Genomic DNA, 21207 nt, shown 5'->3' with positions numbered 1-21207 from the left:
CAAACACTTCACACACACTGATAAACTAGCATTTGAATGCTGTAAATCAGTCATTTACAGATAGAAACAGAGCTGATTATTGATTAAACGTTATTGGTGATCATTTGCATTAAGACACAAATGAGGCACTAGCAAAACTCATCTGTATGAAATAATCCATGAGATTCATCCATGAAACTCGTAACTAACGGCACACAATGCAGATATTTTTCCAAACACATTCAGCATATGATAAACGTACTTCAAGCAAGATAAACCTCAAGAAAAGGAACATCGACACGCTTTTGTCCTTTTTTTCATTGCAATGTTCTTTATTATCTTTTCCAGTTTCAAATGTGAAAAGAGGCATTAATTTCTCTTAATTAAATATTTAAAGCAAAAAAAAAAAAAAAAGCGCAAAAAAAAAAAAAGAAAGAAGAAAAGAAATATTTACATAATTTCATTAAACTATAATCAATAACTAGGAGGAGGATAATTGTACAAGCCGGGTGGTTAAACCGCAAAGGAAAAAAAAAATTAAATACATGAAAACAAAAGCCAAAAATTAATACATGGCATTAAAGTTAGCATTTTTATTATTGAAAAAAAACAACAAAACAAAACGAAAACAAAAAGAAAACATGTATTTACAGGGCGCTCCTGAAATGCATCTCCACTCCAAGGAGCTGAAAGGCATGTAGTATTCGTACTCTCGTTCTCCAGCTTTTTTTTTTTGTGTAGTTTTCTCCTCTTAAACACTTTTATTTCTATATATATTTTCAAGTCGTAATAGTGATTTATTTTGTGAAGTCCACTACAGGTGCAAAGAGCACATCCACAAGAGCTCCTCATCACCCTGAAGTCTCTGCCCACCTCATATTTTTTTTTAAATTTTTTATTATTATTTTTTTTTTAAGTTTGAATGATTTCTCCATTAAGTGTGATGTGATGAACCGCATGTCACGTCAGGTCAGGTCGGGCCGGCGGAAGCGTCTCGGCGGCCAGCAGCAGCAGCAGCAGCAGCAGCAAAAAGGTCAAAGTTGAATGTTTCTATCAAGTTCATCGCCCAGAGCTGCAACGAAACAACTGAAAAACCGCAGCTCCGAAACAGGGTGATGCAATTTGCATTTTTAATTAGGTTTTCTGTCATAAAAAACATAGAAAAAAGAGCTCAAATCACTCCACTAGAACTAAACCAAATCCCAAATCGAATCAATCCTCCTCCGTTACAGCAACACGCACACGATCAGCCGGTCCACGCAAAACTAGATCACAAATATAAAGGGATTCAAAACGGAAAATAGAACTCTGAGCAGCTTTCTGTCACCAGGGAGTGACGTCATAAACAAACGATTCAATGAAGTGATGTCATCAACGTCCGTCTCCATGGCAGCAGGAGCAAGAAACAGGAAGTAGCAATTCTAACGGCTAAAACTGCGGCGAGCAGATAAGGCTTGTCATCCTCTAATACTTTTCAATATCACTTTATTTCGTTTCAGTTCAACGGCATTTTTCTTGCGCAAACAAAAAAGACAAAACAAAACAAAAAATGTTGAAAATCTCCCAAGTGTTTTTTTCCAATCTCCAAATATATTTTATGTTTTTTTTTTTTCTTGCCCTCCACATCAATCCATCTCTGTAGTGGGTGGGGCCAAAGACCTAGCTGTTGTCTGATTCGTCCTCAGCTTCACGCAGCCAGGTAAAGAAGGCTGTGACGGATTTGAGGGCGACGCCCTTGCCTTGCTGCTCGGCGGGGTCTTTGCTGGACTCCCACCTGTAAAAACCCTCCTCTTTTATGACGTCCTCGTCATAAAACACGTCGAAGAACATCCGCAGCAAATCTGCAGAGAGAAAGAGGCCGATAAAATTGATAAAGAGGAGAAGCGACATATCTGGCTACATACTCGCATACGAACACACTTACTTGGCGGCTGCTCCATTTGTACCATCAGACCCTGCAACGCATACAGCGCCTGCAGCTCTTTCTCTTCATCTTTAATGTAGCGCTGCAGCAGCTTGGCCCTCTGGGTAATTTCTTTAGTGTCTACTTTATATGGATTCTCACCTTGACAATGATGAAAACAAAATTAACTCCAACATGACATGATTCATCACGGACATTATTATAAATGTTGGAGATAGTGGAAACATGGCTTAATGTACACAATTAAATCCTGATGTATAAAATCAAGCTCCACCCTATGTTATTTCCCAGTGTCATTTTGAAAGGAGAAGAAAAGTGACTCACAGATGATGGCAGACTGACAGACTGCGGTCATCAGCGCTCGGACAAACATGTTAGATGTTGTTTGCTGCTCGTCCAGATTGGCCTGCACAGAGGGACAGGTCAAAGGTCATTGAGGTGACAAACACAGCTGAAAAAGCTGAACAGAACAGAGTTGTGCCATCATATTTGTAGTTGTAAAATACCGCTCCTAAAGTTACATGGAGACGGAAGAAAAAAATATTTCAATGTTTTTGTATTCGCTTGCAAATAGTTTGCGTTCCCTTAAGAAACTTTTGCACTCCCAAAATAAACTTTGCATTCGCTCACAAACATTTGCGTTCTGCCGAGAAACATTGCATTCGCTCGCAAATGTTTGCTAGTGAAAGCAAAAGGACTGAAATAAGATTTTTCCTCCCAGCTCATATTTTCCCCATTACCAGAACTTTTGCGTTCCACTGAGAAACTTTGCGTTTGCTCACAAAAGGTCTGTGTTCTCTCGGAAAAGTTTCTCAGAAAAACGAAAAAGTTTCTTGGAAAATTGCAAAAGTTTCTAGGAAGAATTCCAACATTTCTTGGAAGAACGCAAATGTTTCTTGGAAGAACGAAAAGCTTCCTGTAAGAGCGCAAAAGTTTCTCGGAAGAATGCCAAAGTTTTTCGGAAGAACGCAAACGTTTCTCAAAAGAGCGCAAACGTTTCTTGGAAGAACGCAAACGTTTCTCGGAAGAACGCAAACGTTTCTCGGAAGAACGCAAATGTTTCTTGGAAGAACGAAAGGCTTCCTGTAAAAGCGCAAAAGTTTCTCGGGAGAGCACAAAAGTTTCTCGGAAGAACGCAAACGTTTCTCGGAAGAGCGCAAAAGTTTCTTGGATAAGCGCAAAAGTTTCTTGGATAAGCGCAAACGTTTCTTGGAAGAATGCAAACATTTCTCAGAAGAGTGCAAACATTTCTCAGAAGAGTGCAAACATTTCTCAGAAGAGCGCAAACGTTTCTCGGAAGAATGCAAATGTTTCTTAGAAGAATGAAAAGCTTCATGGAAGAGAGCAAATGTTTCTCGGAAGAACGCAAAAGTTTCTCGGATAAGCGCAAACTTTCTTGGAAGAACGAAAAGCTTCTCGGAAGAATGCAAACATTTCTTGGAAGAATGCAAACGTTTCTCGGAAGAACGAAAAGCTTTTCGGAAGAACACAAAGTTTCTCGGAAGAACACAAAAGTTTTAGGAAGAATGCAAAAGTATCTAAGAAGAAAGCAAAGGTTTCTCAAAAAAACGCAAACGTTTCCCGGAAGAACAAAAAGTTTCTCAGAAGAGCGCAAAGGTTTCTCGGAAGAACACAAAAGTTTCTAAGAAGAATGCAAAAGAATTGAAATATGACTTTTCCTTCCAGCTCATATTTTTTTCCCCATTACCAGAACTTTTGCTTTCCTTTTAGGAACTTTGAGTTCACTTGCAAAAAAAAAAAAAAAAAGTGAATTCTCAAGTGAATGCAAAAAGTGGTTGGAAGACTCCATGTTATTTTCACAGAGGCAGCTTCAGTAGTGCTGAATCCAGAACATCCTTTAAACCACACACACCTCCACCCAGTCAAAGATCCTCTGGTTGTCGGCTTTCTCCTGCAGGAGTCGCTCCAGCTCTCTGGTGAGGTCTTCTGGACTCAGAGACGATTTACTGCTCTTCCTGACACACTCCTCACCCAGAGTGAACTCCACTCCCTACACACACACAGATTATATAGCGAATTATTAAACATGTAGTTGAGCAACATTATACAAGAATCAACTATAATTTCAGAGTGCTGCAATTGCAGTCATTTCATTCACCTTTTCGGTGACAAACTTATTGACGTCCTCATCTTCAGGCAGGAAGTCTTTCCAGCTAAGACCCGCATCTCTCCACATCGCTCCCACCTTCTTATGACTCTGAGACAGGAAACAGTTCAGAAAAGACACTTTCAGAACTTGATTCAGAACACAAGTAGCACATCACTGCTGAAATCACTTCCTATTCCCTATATAGTGCACTATGCGGTGTGTAAACCATGTTGCTGGGTAATTTGAATTGTTTTCCCTGGGCAGTTCACTCTTTTGTACCCATAATGCACTTTATAGTGTACAATAGGTATTTACATTAGCATTTTGAATTGGCTCAACTCAATGTCGCTCACTTTGTTGTGAACGAGCAAGCAATTTGGGAGACGTGCAAGTTTCAAGAAGGACTGCATGATTTGGGGAATAAAATCTAATTATTTTTCTGACAAGAATTGTGATTGAGATTTAAAAAGAAATAAAAAACTCCAGGTTTGTGGTGCTTGTTTGTAGGGCTGCTCAATTTGGTCAAAACGTGTGTGAATATATATGAGGATGACTATAAAATAACCATACTGACAATATTATAATAATAAATGTATAAATAAAATGTAAAAATAATATAATACATGTATTACTTTTTATTATGATTATTACTAAACAAATAGTAAACAAAACAATATTGCTAATTCAATAACTTTCAAATAAAATGAGTATTAAAGAAAATTAATATTATAATAATAATAATATTTTACAGTACAACTGTGAAATTACAATACAAATATTCATGTCTGTCTTAATTTCATTTTCAAATGTTAATTAATCATGCTTTAATTTTGTTAGAGAAATCCAGAGAAGCTTCTCTTTTGTTGACAACAATATTTATTATTTTTATCATGATTATTATTAAACAAATTTAGTAAACAAAATATGAAATTGATAATGTAATTTACATTTTTAAATAAAAAAAAATAAGTATTTAAGATATTTTACACTGTAAAATTACAAAACTTATATTTATGGCTGTCTTGAATTATTTTTCAAACAAAAAACAAGCTTTAATTTTGGTGGAAAACTGCAGGGAAGCTTCTGTTTTCTTTAAAAGTGCTTCTCATTAAGTTATAAATTTGAGGAGATGGTTTTGCACAGTGTTTTCAAATGCACATTACAAGCAACCAAAGCTCAGATCAGATTCTGTGGAGCAGCATTTACTGACACTGAAAACACCGGCGGATCATCATCATTTAAATCAATTGCAGCCATCACTAAGCAATATCGCTTCTTCGGTTTTATTTCAATGAATCATGCAGCCCAAATGTCAGGACGTGAATTAATCAGTTCATACAAACATCCTACCATTCCTTTACAGACCAGGTTGAGGATTTCCACCAGCAAAACTCCAGCTTTTCCAAGAGGCACCAGTGGTTTAGACACCTCCCTACAAATACAGCGCAGGGGTCAGAGGTCAGCAGGACCATTTGGTCATTCCAAGCTCCAACAGATTAAAACCTTACATCTTATTGGAAATTTTATTTGTTTATTGATTATTGTGTGGCTTCATCATCAGGGAAATCGTGTAAAGCAGTTTGCAGGCTCACCTGAAGAGCGGCCCCATGGGAATTCCTCCCTCAAGCAGCATAGGGCAGATCAATTCAGCCAGGTACAGCCAGATATGAGGAATATCAATGGCCATATCTTCTGCAACCTCCAACACCTCCAACAGCCTGACACGATTATTTGGATTATATTATAATATATTTAAATTCATTTGGCTATAAAGATTATATTATGCACACATCTCTCACCCTTTGTAGTATTGTTGTGTAGATAGTGTTTGTGTTTTGACCAGCTGGTGAAACAGTAAACCCAAGTGCTCTCTAGCAAGAGCGCTGCGCTCCAGCGTTGACTCGATTCCTGTCCGCACGAACACGGACAGCAGGGACGCACAGTTCAGCTCACTGACACACTGCAGTGCCTCCTTCAGGACAGCAGGATGAACAACAGCGTGAGGTTTTTAAAAACAGCCAACACAAAGCAAAACACATTGGCATGAGGTGTTTGAGTGCATGTACCTTTAGGTCATTGATGTGCAGGTACTCCTCTATGATGGCAGTCGATTTCTTCTCCAGTTCCTCCTCTGTCAGGGCCGGTTTGGAGGAAGCAGGTGGAGGAGTGGGAACAGTTTCTCGCTTTACTGTAAAAAATAAATACATACAACAAATCCTATTAAAAAATCTCATCCATATTAGTATGTGTTTTGTTCCATCTGCATTAAATGTAATCCATTTTTATGTGACGTTTTACTTTACATAAAAACAGAAACAAGTCAATTATATTGCAATAATAGAAACTAATAATACTGTAATTTTGCAAATTAACGTTTTCATTTAGATGAAAACCAAAACTGAAAATAAGTTTTTAATAATCAGTTAAGCAAATTTATTTGATAATCAACACTAAAATAAAAACAGTTTTATATAAACATCTTAACATTTCTATCAACTATTAAATGATATTATGTTTCTACTCCAATTAAACATTTAAATGGTAGCTGTGAAATTTTTTAAATTTTATTTTCATAATATTTTCATGACAAATTTATTCAAACATATTAACATTAAAATAATAGAATATGCTGAAATTTCTTTTCAGCATCACTAGTAATAATATAACAATATTAATATTAATAATAATATATAATATTAACTTGCAGAACTATAATGTCCAGTTCATCTTACCATTCTCGCGGCTGCCGCGTTCTCTTTCTCTCTCGCGCTCGTCCGTCATGCTGGAAACGCGGCGGACCATTTCAGCGGGGCGCTGTTCTCGTTCTCGACTCCTCTCTTCTTTTTCACGGCTAAAACTCCGCTTGCCAACCGCGGGGCGATTCCGGTCCAGCCGGTCTGATCCGCGGTCATCACGACGGTCGTAGCGGTCACCGCCCCGGTCCATGCGTTCATCGCGCCGATCGAAACGATCACTGCGTTCCCGACTGGAACTACTCCTGAGACATAAACAAAGGGATAAACTCATAAATGGAAGTATATAATTAAGATACTTTAAATGAGTCTACCCCCATTACTGTTATAAACATGAACCTCGTCTAAAAGGCAAAGGGGGAGATGTTGCTGTAATTTAAAGTAATATTTTCAGTATTACTGATCATTATTTAGTCTTGTGTACACTCCATTTAGCCAAGGCTGCAAAACAAACTCCCTGTTACAAATATGGTAGAACTATCACTTCTACCACTAATGATTGCTTTATAAATAATCTTCCTGATCAGTTACTACTCCTCGGCATACCAGAGAGCTTAGAAGAACTCAATGTTGCGACAGAAACTATTGACTCTCTCTTTTATAGCACATTAGACAGTTGTTCTTTTGCACTTGAAGAAGATTAAGGAAAATAGTCTGATGCCGTTGTATAACGAGCACACTCACACCCTCAAGAAAGCAGCCCAAAAAAAGGGAGCGCAGCTGGAAGAAAACAAAACTAGAGGTTTTTCGCATTTCGTGGAAGGAAAGTGTTATTACTTGCAAGATTGACACTATTAGAGAGAAACCATGCAACCATCTACTACAGTATTGCATCAGACATCGTGCTACAGACCCCCTGAGGAACAGTTCCACTCATTCTTTGTTATAGGAGAGGAAGAATTGTCTAAACTTGTTAAATCATCAAAATAAAAAAATAAAAAATGTATGTTAGACAGACTAAGCTACTGAAAGAGATGCATCCAGAAATCATGGATCCTTTTCTTAATATTAATTCATCAATGTCATTAGGATACACATCAAAAACCTTTAAGATGGTTATTAAACCTCTTGTTTAAGAAATTCAACTTGATCCTAGAGAACTAGTTAGTTACAGACCGATTTCAAATCTCCCTTTTCTGTCAAAAATACTAGAAAAGGCAGTATCCTCACAACTATGTTCCTTTTTAGAAAGAAATGGTATCTGTGAGGATTTCCAGTCAGGATTTAGACTGTACCATAGTTCTGAGACGGCTCTCATTAGAGTTACAAATGATTTGCTCTTATCATCGGATCTTGGCTGTATTTCTCTATTAGTATTACTGGATCTTATTGCTGCATTTGATACTATCAACCACAACATTCTTTTGAATAGACTCGAAAATTATGTTGGCATTAGTGGAATTACATTGTCATGGTTCAAATCATACTTATCTGACCGTTATCAGTTTGTAGCAGTAAATAAAGAGATGTCATATCGATCACAAGTTCAGTATGGAGTACCCCAAGGCTCAGTACTAGGACCGTTGCTTTTCACCTTGTACATGTTACCCTTGGGAGATATCATTAGGAAAAATGCCATTAGTTTTCACTGTTACACTGATGATACTCAGCTCTATATTTCTTTGTGCCCTGACGAAAACATACCAATTTACAAAAATTACAGAATGCATAGTTGATATAAAAAAATTGGATGACTAGTAATTTCCTGCTACTTCTGAAAAAACAGGGGTTTTAATTATTGGACCAAAAACCTCTGCATGTAATAACCTAGAATACTGTCTAACACTTGATGGCTGCTCTGTTAAGAGCAGTTAGGAACTCTTTGATACCAATCTTTCATTTGAAAGCCACATTTCTAGCATCTGTAAAACTGCATTTTTCCATCTCAAAAATATATCTAAATTATGCTCTCAATGACAATTGCAGTATGACCATATTAGTCTGGCTCTGTGAACACTGCATTGGCTCCCTATTAAACGTTGCATACATTTTAAAATCTTGCTAATTACTTACAAAGCACTAAATGGTTTAGCTCCCCAGTATTGGAGCAAGCTCTTAACGAATTATAGTCCATCACGTCTATTGCGGTCTCAAAATTCTGGCCATTTGATAATACCTAGAATATCAAAATCAACTGCAGTCTTCCTATCATTGTTCGGGAAGCAGACACACTCTGTCAGTTTAAATCTAGACTAAAAACACATCTCTTTAACCTGGAATACACATAACACCATCACATTTCTATAATTCACATTCGTTAAAGGATTGTTAGGCTGCATAAATTAGGTCAACCAGAACCAGGGACACTTCCCATAACACCCAAGTATTTGTTGCATCATAAGAGGAATGGCATCTACGCTAATATTAGTCTCTCTGTTTATCCCGAGGTTACCGTAGTCCGCCGTATCCGGTCTGTATCCAGATCAGATGGTGGACCTGCCTCTAGACACGACCACAACGCAGCCCTGAATGTCAGCAGAGATCCTGTCAACTAGACAATCCCCTGTGGAGACCTCATCGACACGACAGCCTTCGGCACAGATCCTCAGCAAAGACCACAAGAACCAGACAGGTCCTCCGCACAGACCTATGACCAGCTTCGTCTTCATACTGGCGTGATGAATTCGATCTTCAAGCAAAAGGAACTGGATGAAATATTTGAATGCTACAGATCCATAATCTGATTCTGACTTGTGATGCAGCCAGAATCATAATCACACCGTGCTCGTTGGCCAGAGGAGAACTGGCCCCCTGACTGAGCCTGGTTTCTCCCAAGATTTTTTTCTCCATTCTGTTTCCTGAAGGATTTTGGGTTCTTTGCCACTGTCACCTCTGGCTTGCATAGTTGGGGACACTTAATATTCAACAATACTATTGATTTGACTGCACTGACACCACTGGATGAGAAATGAACAAATGGTGATGACGTCACTGTTTTCTGCAGAACAGCTTCATAGATGAAATGAACTAATTTAATAACTGATGATCTTCACAACAGAACTGAATCAACACGGAACTAACTTCAAATAAACATTTAGAGCTGCTGTACAGCCAAAATGAACTCTGTTTGCATCGAGTCATTTTCCTGTTATCACTGTAAAGCTGCTTAGAAACAATTTATTTTGTTTAAAGCGTTATATAAAGGTGACTTGACTTGAAAGAGTACGGATAGCTTGATACCAATTTTCATGTCATTACTCATTACTCCAGTCACATGATCCTTCAGAAATCATTCTAATATGCTGATTTGCTGCTCAAGAAACACTTCTTGATAACATTTTATTTTACAGTGTCAAACGTTACATGTACTTGCTATAGTAATGACAGTAAATCATGCATAATTACATGCAACTAACCCTAAACCAAACCCTAACCCTATAGTAAGTACATGATAATTAATATTACGTTGTACTTAAATGTCTAATTAACAAGTATCAAGGACCAGTGGTGGACAGTAACAAAGTTTTTTGTACTTGAGTACATTTTTCAAGTATCTGTACTATATCAGAGTATTTCTATTTTGGGAAACTTTTACTTCACTACATTCCAAAGCATAATATCATATTTTTTACTGCAGTACATTCAATAAAAACATGTTGTTTCTCTTTCTTTCAAGCTAAAGATATCGACATCCGCCTCTGTGGGGGTTTACACATGACAGCATTCAACTCAGACTGGAAATGCTTTATGCGTTTTGGCCGTTCATTTACATGACAATGGCATTTTGGGAGCCTGAAAATGCAAACTTCTGAAAACGGGTTTCAAGGGAAATTCTTTCATAATTTTGTGACTTCTTTGGAAATTTCCACTATTCGCTTATTTCTTCCTTTGATTTCTGCTCCAAGTAACTGGTACCGTCCAATATTTTGCATCTGGAGTCTGGCATTCTGCACTTTTCTTTTAGTGAAGATTCTTATAAAGGCAAACTTCCTCTTCTTCTATGTGATTGCTGAAATCTAACTAGATTATTGGTCCAGATAGCCTTGTTCTTCTGTAAGGTAGAATCACTTACCTTGTGCGACATTATATATTGCTACTGAAACAAATATCAAAAAGTATCAATTTGAGTTGTTTGCTCATAAAGCTCCCTCTCTCCTATATATGTATACAAAGATTTGCAAAGGTTCTAGAAAATTCCAGAAAGTGATACTTTTAAGCAGTAACATTTGTTATATGGTTGTTCCAATTTTTTTATCTGGGATGGAATTATGGTCTTTTTCATTGTTTTTAAGCAAAAGTTCATTGATTTATGATACAGGAAATCTTTTATTTGAAAAACAGGCAAAAAGTTATAACCCTAGTGGACATGTCTGCATTTGTGCGTCATGTCTGTACAGGGTAGGCATTATTTTACCTAAAATTGCCAATTAATGCATGTATCTTCCCTGCTGTTGTAGTAGTTACAAATGATATAAAACTAGTATGTTTTGATGCATGTTATGTCTGTAAATTGTATTTACTAAGTTATTTGTAGCCACAATTTACACAAATTTTGTTTTTCCTGAGTTGTAAAATATTATATAGTACATTATTCATCTTGTTTGCACACTTGAATTATCAGCAAGTCAAACTGATATTTTAGTTTAGTGAAGTTTAATTTTTTTTCATAGTGTGCAAGTTATGGTAAAAAAGTCTGCACTAATCTTTCTTATTAGTTGTGACTAACAAGTCTGACTAGTGCTGGCTAAATAATAAACATGGTTCATCAATCGGTACTTTTTACTTTTAATACTTAAGTACACTAAAAGTCAAGTACTTCTGAACTTTTACTAAAGTAAAATGGAAAATTAGCACTTTTTTATTTTTTCTGGAGTAATATTTTAAAATGGTATCTGTACTTTTACTTTGTCCACCACTGACAAGGACACCTTTTTTTTACTCTAAGGTGGAAATGGGTTTATATATTAATGTGAGTTTCAAAAGCTGTATCTGATTTGCTTATTTTAAAATCTTTCTTAAAGATATTAAAATAAGCAATATGCATAAAACAAGCATAAGCAGTTATTCCAGTTAAAATCTTATATCCAATAATACTCTTGTAAAATAAAAATGACACCTCTTAATGCTACATCTAGTAAAAACTACAATTACAAATTACTATTTGCGTTACAAGAGTGTCAATGTTCTTAAAACCTCGCTTTTAGAGCACAAAGCGAAGAGATGTCGTGTGTGTGAGCAAGACCTGTTGAATTGAATTGAAATGGTAGTAATCTGACCTGTGAGGAACCCTCCTGTCAGAGTCCATGCTGGCGGATGAGGAAGAGGAGGAAGGTTGCTGAAGTGCTGAAAAGCGATTCAAAGTGCTCGTACGACCAGAATCTTGGGCTGTAAATGAACAGATAAGAGTTACATTATGGCCAGAAATGTGTGCATAATAAAATCCTGTGCATTCAAACACACTCACCGCTTTCACTGGGTTTAGCTCCAGAGCCTCCGCTGCTGCCTTTGCCCCAACTACCCCACGTTCCTTTACCTCCAGGGGCCAGCAGCTGATTATTGAAGTCCAAAGCGCCCGGCTACACCACAGACAAACATCATTAGTGTTCAATGTTCAGTGTATGAGTTGATGAAAAGCTGATAATTAACTAAAATAATAAAAATGTAAAATTCAAATAATATTTAAAATGTTTTCATAATAATAATAAAAACAATATAAATACAACAGATACAAATCTATTTTATTTGCACATCATGTGACCATTAACCGTGAATGTGTATTTAAATTGTAATCAGAATTTGATTATTTATTGATTACGGATCAGACCTTGGTTGGCCTCACCATCATCATAGTAATAATAAGAGTTTGACTGATGGTGGATCAGACCTTGGTGATCTTGCTGAGTCGGGTGGGATCGATGGGTCTGTTCTTGGTGGAAATCGGCACCGTGTTCCAGCCATCATCAGGTGCCTGGTTGCCACGGGAACCAGGTGTGTGCGGCCCACCGCGTGGCCCCATGCCACCCATCCCTCCTCCTCCTCCTCCTCCTCCTCCTCCACCGCCGCCGCCGCCGCCTCCTCCTCCTCCTCCTCCTCCACCGCGGCCTTCCTTCTTAGACATGAGCTGCTGTTGAACTTTGACCTGCTCTCTGTGCTCCTCCAGCTCCGCCTCCTTGTGGATCTGCTCGATGGTCTTCGGACCCAGATCTCCTCTGCGCGGAACCCAGTTATTCTGAGAGATGGTGGGAAAATTAACTCAAAAAGAAGAACTACAAAAACAGAAATGCTTTAAAAAATTCTTGTTTTTTTTTTTTTATGGAACATCGCAGTATTTATTATAAACGAATCATCTGTGCACATCATTATTGTGTTAAATTCATGTTCCTCGCAATCTTGAATTAGAATAATTCCCCCCCCCCCAGCAGTGACATCTCTTCTCTTGTCTAATGAAGAGGGCGGGGCAACCTGTCACTCACACGAGATCCACCAATAGAAAACCACAACCACCCAATCAATTACCCACAGACAAAATCAAGCCCTGCCCTGTATTCTTTTTTGCTCTCAAAGCAGTTTCACTTAGATATACGTCACAATAGGGAAGAAAAGACTGCAAATAAACTGGAAATTTCCCTTCACTTGTTTTCCCAATATGTCACACTTTTACTCCCTCCCTCTTTTCTGAACTTCAGTTGTGCTTCAGCTGAAATGAAACCTAAAACTGTCTTCAAGTTAACCATCTGGAAGGGTGTGTGTGTGTGACATACATGGAGCGAGTTTCCTAAGAACACACACTGAGAGAAAGAGATGCGACTGCCACCGCACTCTAATTTATACTGGAAATATCTGTACAGAAATCTATTCATGCTCCTGGTTTTCTTGTGCACAAGGTTTTATCCTGCACCAGGAAAATGTGAACCGTTCACCACAGACCAGGACTATTAATTAATGAAGTAAATATTGGTTTCTGATTGCAAGACAATTTTAAATAGTCTTGTATGCGTTCTGGTTTGTTTGAGGGAGGGAAGATGGCAGAAGTGTGTCAGCATATGGCACAGAGTCACTCGTCTTCAGGAGCAGCTCTGCATTAAACTGCTGATGTGATGTCAGACAAAGCACCGCCCACCGCAGCCAGAGCTGAGGCTACAGCGGGCGTGAGCGAGGCTATAACACAAACACACACACGTCTGGTTCACTATCCTTGTAGAGACTCTCCATAGACGTAATGGTTTTTATACTGTACAAACTGTACATTCTCTCCCCCTACACCTAAACCTACCCATCACAGGAAACTTTCTGCATTTTTACATTTTCAAAAAAACATAATTTAATATGTTTATTAATCCATTTCCCCCTTGGGGACTGCTGGCTGGTCCCCACAATGTAGGTGATTTCAGGTTTTAGTGTCCATTTGGTTACACACACACACACACACACACACACACAGGGGTGGGCGATATGTCAAATATCATATCACAATTTTTTTTAAGGAAAACCATGATGCATGATCTTATCACGATTTTTTCATTTTGGTTTTACTATTTTGCAAGTGACCGAGCTGTACAGCCAAACTAATTTCCCTATTTTAAAAATGTAGCCTCACAAACAAAATATAAAGAAAAAAGAATGACAAACCATTTAGGCCCAAGATGGGGTGGATGAAGATGAAAATATTTAATTGTTTTATTTTATTTAAAAATAAGAACAAAGATGCACATTACAAATTCAATATAATATACAAATGAAATAAACAGTGCTTTATTTTTTCACAGTAGGTGTATTTAACAGTAGCATTCAAGTAAGAAATTAAATAAATGTAAAGATAAAACACTAAGCTTTACTGTATAAATTATATACACACACTGATTCTTATTAAAGTTAGTAAGCTACTGAAGTTATCCAGTGAAGAGCAGTAAGTGATATTCTCTTTGTCTTTTGTTGTTTGATCAACATTAATGACAAGCGGCAGTAGGTTTATTAGGCTGCGGTCACTTTAAGACCTCATGCACGGATCTAATATACAGACACACATCCCTTTTTCTCATAACTGTTTATGTTCACTTAACACATAATTGACTGTGTTTATGTAAACCTTGTGTGTATTTGACAGTTCAAGCACAATAAGATGTGAAAGATAACACTGTTCAGCACTCATGTGCTGTTTGACAGGCTTTTAGTGTGTGCACGCTTCGGCTATACCTTCGGTTGAGACATTTTAATCGTGATATCGCACACCCCTACTCACATACACACACACACACTCACAGCGTCTTACCCGTCGTAAATCAATAACGTCCTGCAGCATGAAGCGAATTCTGGAAGAGGTTTTCCGCTCCTTAATAATTTTCTCCATCTGGTTGAAATATTGATCCATTCGGGGCTAAAAAGACAAAAAAAGAGACACAGCTCAATATTAACATACATGCACACACTTTCGGCTGGTCCTAGATGTAATGTGCGTGCGTCACCTTCGCCTTCTCAAAATCCAGGTCCTTCCCGATGGTCGACAGCAGCCGGCACAGACACTCTAAACTCTCTTCGTCGTGGTTCTTCAGCAGTTTCACAATGCAGTCATGCATGATGGTTTCTGTCAGCATCTTCAACTTGAACAACTCGCCAATGAACTTGATGTTGCCTAGTGATCGTCGACGGGCTTTGTCTTTGGCGTCCTCTAGCTCCTCCTTCAACCTTTGCTTCTCCTCTTCCTGAAGGGGCAGAGACGGGAAGTGAAGTCATAAATACCATTATGTATAACAATGTGACTTTATTTTACAATAATATGTGTAACCATGCAATATGCAATGATAAATACTTTAAACATTTTTTTAAAACACCCTAACATTAGATATTCTGAACAATTAATAACAATGAATGCAGTTGTGCAGTTTGCACGCTATATGAAAAAAGTTTTTGAACAATTCACAAACTGTCTTCCTGCTATAAATCATGATGATTGCTGCCCAAATCATGTTTCAAACAGCAGTCAAAATTGCGATTCGATTTTTTGTTCATACCCCTGCGGCAGCATCCAACTCTTTCTGCTTCTTTTCAAATGTTTCATCATCATCTTTATCCTTCTCGAACTCTTTCTGACAACGATTCAGCAGCAACTTCCTGAAATTCACCGACACTCCAGGTTTATCTGTGGTGGGAACTTTCAGCTGTAACGAGAGAGACAAAACACACCAACTTTGGTGAAGAATTGGCTTTTGCGATCACTGCACTGGTCAGACACACAGCACAGTATTGCAATCATCACTAGAGCACAAACACAACCATTCTGATCACACACTCACCCCCATAAGGCAACGGCACATGTTGGCGTAGGCGACAGAGAAGTTAGGCTCTGAGATGGCCTTCTCAAAGATGAGGTCGATAACTCCTTTCAAGCGTTCTTCCGTGTCAATGGTCAGTTCGGTCACCTGCTTCATCAGCGGCTGGAACATCTGTGGTGTCAGTTTGTTCAACACGCTGCGGACGCGCTTGAACAGCTCCTGCGTCTTTATAAAGTCGGGGTCGTCCTCGTCGACACGACCGCTGCTGCGCTTCACTGACGGTTTCCAGGCCTTCTCCGCTTTATTCAGCTGGACGTCTTCTGTCAGGGAAACGCTCGCGATGATCTTCCGTGGCTCCTTCCCGCGCTGACCTTGACCTGAACGTCGAGGGCCGCTCAGACCTGATGGCTAGTGAGACAGAGAAAAAAAATTATTTATTCATTTATTATTTTTTAAGTGCCATGTCAGCAGAAAGGCTTCTTCATGGCAAGAACAAAGTCAATAACAAAAGTCATGCAATTAATAAAAAGCTATATGAGAAGACAGATAGACAGAACGATAGACAGATAGAACGACAGACAGATAGAATGATAGACAGAACGATAGACACAGACAGATAGAACAATAGATAGGATGACAGAACAACGACAGACAGAACGATAGAACGACAGACAAAATGATAGAAAGACAGACAAAATGATAGAAAGACAGACAAAACGACAGAAAAAGACAGAACAAAACAACGACAGACAGAATGTTAGAACGACAGACAAAACGATAGAAACTATAGAACGACAGACAAAACTTTAGAACTGAAAACACAACAGAAAACGATCGAACGACAGAAAAAATGATAGAATAACAGACAAAATAATAGAACGACAGACAAAATTACAGAACGACAGACAGAACGAAACAACAACAGACAGAACGGAAGACAGAATGATAGAATGACAGACAAACGATAGAACGTCAGACAAAAACGATAGAACGACCACCAGAACGAAACGACGACAGACAGAATGAAATGACGACAGACAGACAAAACGACAGAACGACCGATGGAACGAAATGACGACAGACAGAACGAAACAAAGGCAGACAAAATGATAAAACGACTGACAGAATGAAACAACGACAGACAGACAAAACGATAGAACGACAGACAAAACGATAGAACGACAGACAGAATGAAATGATAGAATGACCGTCAGAACGAAACAACGACAGACAGAATGAAACAACGGCAGACAAAACGATAGAACGACAGACAAAATGATAGAACCGATAGAACGACTGACAGAACAACAGACAGAACAAAAAGACGACAGACAGAACAAAGTGACGGCAGACATAAAATGACAGCAGACAGAACGATAGAATGCCAGACAAAATGATAGAACGACAGACAGAACATTAGAATGACAGACAGAACGAAAGAACAACAGACAAAACGAAACAATAGAACGACAGAATGACAAGACAGAACGATAGAACAATGGATAGATAGAACAACAGATTGTCTATTTACAGTAAAAACAGTGCAGTCCAGTAAAATATCTTTCAGAAAAGCATGCATTTCATGTGACACTGCAATGGTAACTGACCGGGCCACGCCCGCCAGCTGATGGACGGCCGAGATTGGCAAACGAAGGCGTGAAATCAGGACCACAGTTCATTCCAGGCAAGCGACTCGGATCCAGCTGCCTCAGAGGAGTTTTATTGGCCTGCCGAGAGAGAAAACACTGTAAACACATAGATACTTTATCTGAGTGTGTGTGTGTGTGTGTGTGTGTATGTGGGCTTTAGTTACCTTATCCAGCACTACGTCTGAGATTTGCGGTAGACCCTCAGGTTTGTGCATGCTGGCACTGATGAACTGGAAGCCGAGCAGGAACTCTCGGTCGTATTTCTTCTTCTCCTCTGGGTTCAGGGGTTTCCATTGTTCTGTGGGAAACAACGAGGACAATTTCAACAGTTGTCCAGTGATCTGGGTTTCTAAACAGACAATTTTTGTCTTTTCCATGCACCTTTTTGGTTTTGTGGAATAGCCACATAATAATTAATTGGCTTGGTCAATATATTTGTCACGAAGCCTTAATTTGCAACTGATGTCTGAATGATTATATTACATAAGTACATCAACTTTAAAATGATCTGATGCATACTATTTATCATTCGTTACCTGCTTTATACTGGTATTTCTGTTCGGTGGGTGAGGTCGGGGTTGGACTCTGCGGTTTTATGTTTTCAGCATCAAGTTTATCTTCCTTCTCCTCCCACGTCTCATCCACATCTTCAGCAGGGGGCGGAGCCACTGGAGCAATGTTCTCTGGCTCCGCCTTCACTGGAGGTGCGACCTCTGGCTCAGGTGGCGTTGGCTTTAAAATAAGACAACAGGTAACGTTTAACTTAAAAAGGCCTATTCACACAGAACACAAATGCACCATATGCATACCGACCAGTAAGTTATAAGCTCAAAATAATATTTATAATAATAAACAATTGTTATTATCATTATCCATATCACTTTATCACTCAGAATTCATCGTTCCATGCTAGAAGACAAATCTATAACATTTTTCTGATGGGTTGAATTTTGCACTGTGAGTGAAATCTGCATTTTCAAAACCTTTTTTTTTTTTTGCATTAAAGCCCGTAAATGTTTAAAAAAAATGTTCAGTCTGGGATTCACATTACTCACTGCAATGAAAGCATCAGCCAAATGTACATAACGAACAGGCCTTGAACTATGCTATTGTTGTTGAATGAATACAAAGAAGCAGTTTCTGGGCATAACAGTTGGCGCTCTTCTACACACCTCTTTGAAGGCATCAAGAAGATCTCCCGCCTCCTTCTTGTTCAGGTCTTTCATCTTTCTCTTCTTCTTTGGCACAGAAACCACTGCAAATACACAAACACACACTGAGTATGAAGACATATTGCACTATTGACTAAACACTGTGGCTGCATTAAATTCCAACAGAGGAGAGTGGAAAGAGCTTTAGGCCAGAAACATACTCTATGCAAAAACACAAACGCTAATGCTTGGTCAATGCGCACTTCCTCATTTAGCTTATAGTACTTAACATGTGTTCTTGGGTTACTATTGAAGGTATTAGAGCTGCACAATTAATCGTTAAAAGATCATAATCTCGATTCAAACACCCAACTTGATCTGATTCCTAAATGATAACGATTTTCCTCTGTCTATTAAATCTTTTATAAAATCATACCGGAGCATTCAGATCTGTGTTGGTGCTGCCACTGATCCAGAGAGAGCCGTTGTCATGTATAGGTATGAAACAGCTTCAGAAACAGTCTTTTCAACCACACAGTATCGTTGTTTCTGTCTTACAATAATTAAAATTATCACAAAAGTACTGAGTTAAAAGTTTATAGTTCAGATATAAACAGTGATGTCTACAGTAGCGATCAAAATATAGCAAATCCCCTTTTGAAAGTAACATGGTGCTTCAAATAAGGATTATATTGATTATATTGTTACGCCACTAGGTGGCGAAAGTGACTATTAAAAATCTATGTCATTAAATCATTCATTCAAGAGATTTGTTTAAAATTTTTTTGATTCTTTCAATAATGAAACAAGAAGTCTTTATGAGTGAGTCATTGAATCATTCATTCAAGAGATTTGTTCAAAAACGCTGATTCATCGAATAACATCAGCTACATTCTCTTAAAACTTGCTCAGTATGACTGACGGCAGCATTTTACGCTAATGCCTACTATATCTCGCCTCGCGTCAACACTTGCACTATGTAGCATTGTTGTAAACTAAACTAAAACTATTGAAAACTGAAATAAATACTAAAATAAAACTGCCACTGTGTTATGAAGTGCCTTACGACACGCACCTTGCGAAGTACTCTCAGAGGGCGTGGTCTGTGTAGTGGGCGTCTCCTCTCGCTCTTCTGTCGGAGGGGGCGTGGCTTTAGAAACACACGCAACAACCTCTGAAGGGACAGTGGCTTCCCTCAAAAGTGGTTCGGGGGTTTCCTTGGCAGCGAGGGAAGGTGTTTCCTTGACGACAAGTGGAGTTTCCAGGACTTGTTTAGCAGGCGTCTCCTTGACATCAGGCATTTCCTTGACAACAGTCTCCTGTGTAAGGGCTTCTGCATCAACCGCTGTAGGCGCTTCCTTGGCAACCACAGGGATGGTTGCCTTGACAACAGGAGCGGGGGTCTCCTTTACAACAGGAGCGGCGGCCTCCTTGACGACAGGAACAGGGATCTCCTTGACAACCGGAGGAATAGGCTCCTGGACAACTGGAGGAGTAGGCTCCTGGACAACTGGAGGAGTAGGCTCCTTGACAACTGGAGGAGTAGGCTCCTTGACAACTGGAGGAGTAGGCTCCTTGACAACTGGAGGAGTAGGCTCCTTGACAACTGGAGGAGTAGGCTCCTTAACAACAGGAGCTGGCACTTCCTTAACAACCGCAATGGGGGTCTCCTTGACAACCTGAGGAGGAACAGTCCTATCAGGGATTTCTGTGGTAACCGGTGGTGCTTCTTTAGTGATGTCCGGCTCAGCAATAGGGCTGATGTCTCTTGCTGGGACTCCGTTGAACAGCTGGAGCTCTTCCGGCTGCACTATTGGAGATTCCAGTGCAGGCTCTGCCTGGGGGGTGGGGACAGGCAGCGTTACAGTCACAGGCCCCTCCTCTTTGATTTTAGTGGGTGTGGCTTCTGCACCATTAGAGGGGGGCGGTTCTACCACAGTGGGCATCATATGGGCTTCGTCTACAGATGCTGGGGGCGGAGCATCTACCGTATCACTTATCGGACTGACAGGCGGCGGAGTCGGCGGGGCGTCGGGTATCGGGCTTTCACCTGGAGGGATGGGAAACTCCGCCCTGGTTGTCATGACGGCCGTAGGTATGGCGTTGTCACCGTTGGGCTTTAAGGAATAGTTTATGCAAAAATGAAAGTTTATTGCATTATACATTACTTGTGCAAAATATCAGAAACCAGATTATTATAGTCACAGCTTCGATTTAAAAGGCACAATATGTAATTTTATACCACTAGAGGTCACTTACTCAAATTAAAGGCGTAGCTTGATGACGCCGAGATCACAGAATCATGGGAAATGTCGTCTCCAAGGGAATCCGACAGGACTCGGGCAGAAATCTTGTTCATGGATGAGATTATTAACGCTACTATGAAGCAGAGCAGGGCCGAGTGCTGTGGGAGCTGAACGAGGCCGCTGGAG

At 39.2% G+C, this 21207-nt stretch overlaps 1 protein-coding gene across 6 annotated transcripts in view; it reads right to left on the bottom strand.

Annotated features, from left to right (window-relative positions):
• Positions 1-595: 595 nt before the first annotated feature.
• Positions 596-21207, bottom strand: part of LOC127495146 (eukaryotic translation initiation factor 4 gamma 1-like) — a 49301-nt gene continuing 28689 nt past the window's right edge. For all 6 annotated transcript variants that reach the window (XM_051861637.1, XM_051861639.1, XM_051861640.1 and 3 more), the window contains 22 exons: positions 19851-20892; positions 18797-18879; positions 18161-18356; positions 17789-17922; positions 17583-17702; positions 15997-16383; positions 15715-15861; positions 15169-15405; positions 14976-15080; positions 12591-12935; positions 12171-12282; positions 11983-12091; positions 6746-7011; positions 6080-6201; positions 5813-5985; positions 5606-5731; positions 5364-5445; positions 4023-4121; positions 3777-3914; positions 2228-2309; positions 1904-2044; positions 596-1820 (listed from right to left, as the gene is read on the bottom strand). In XM_051861637.1, coding sequence (XP_051717597.1) covers positions 1639-1820; positions 1904-2044; positions 2228-2309; positions 3777-3914; positions 4023-4121; positions 5364-5445; positions 5606-5731; positions 5813-5985; positions 6080-6201; positions 6746-7011; positions 11983-12091; positions 12171-12282; positions 12591-12935; positions 14976-15080; positions 15169-15405; positions 15715-15861; positions 15997-16383; positions 17583-17702; positions 17789-17922; positions 18161-18356; positions 18797-18879; positions 19851-20892 — 4428 coding nt within the window. In that variant the 3' untranslated portion in view covers positions 596-1638. The remainder of the gene's footprint in view (positions 1821-1903; positions 2045-2227; positions 2310-3776; positions 3915-4022; positions 4122-5363; positions 5446-5605; positions 5732-5812; positions 5986-6079; positions 6202-6745; positions 7012-11982; positions 12092-12170; positions 12283-12590; positions 12936-14975; positions 15081-15168; positions 15406-15714; positions 15862-15996; positions 16384-17582; positions 17703-17788; positions 17923-18160; positions 18357-18796; positions 18880-19850; positions 20893-21207) is intronic.

The sequence above is a fragment of the Ctenopharyngodon idella genome, chromosome 15, assembly GCF_019924925.1.
Source record: "Ctenopharyngodon idella isolate HZGC_01 chromosome 15, HZGC01, whole genome shotgun sequence".
Taxonomy (NCBI): Eukaryota; Metazoa; Chordata; class Actinopteri; order Cypriniformes; family Xenocyprididae; genus Ctenopharyngodon; species Ctenopharyngodon idella.
This window is presented reverse-complemented; position numbering and strand designations above follow the sequence as displayed.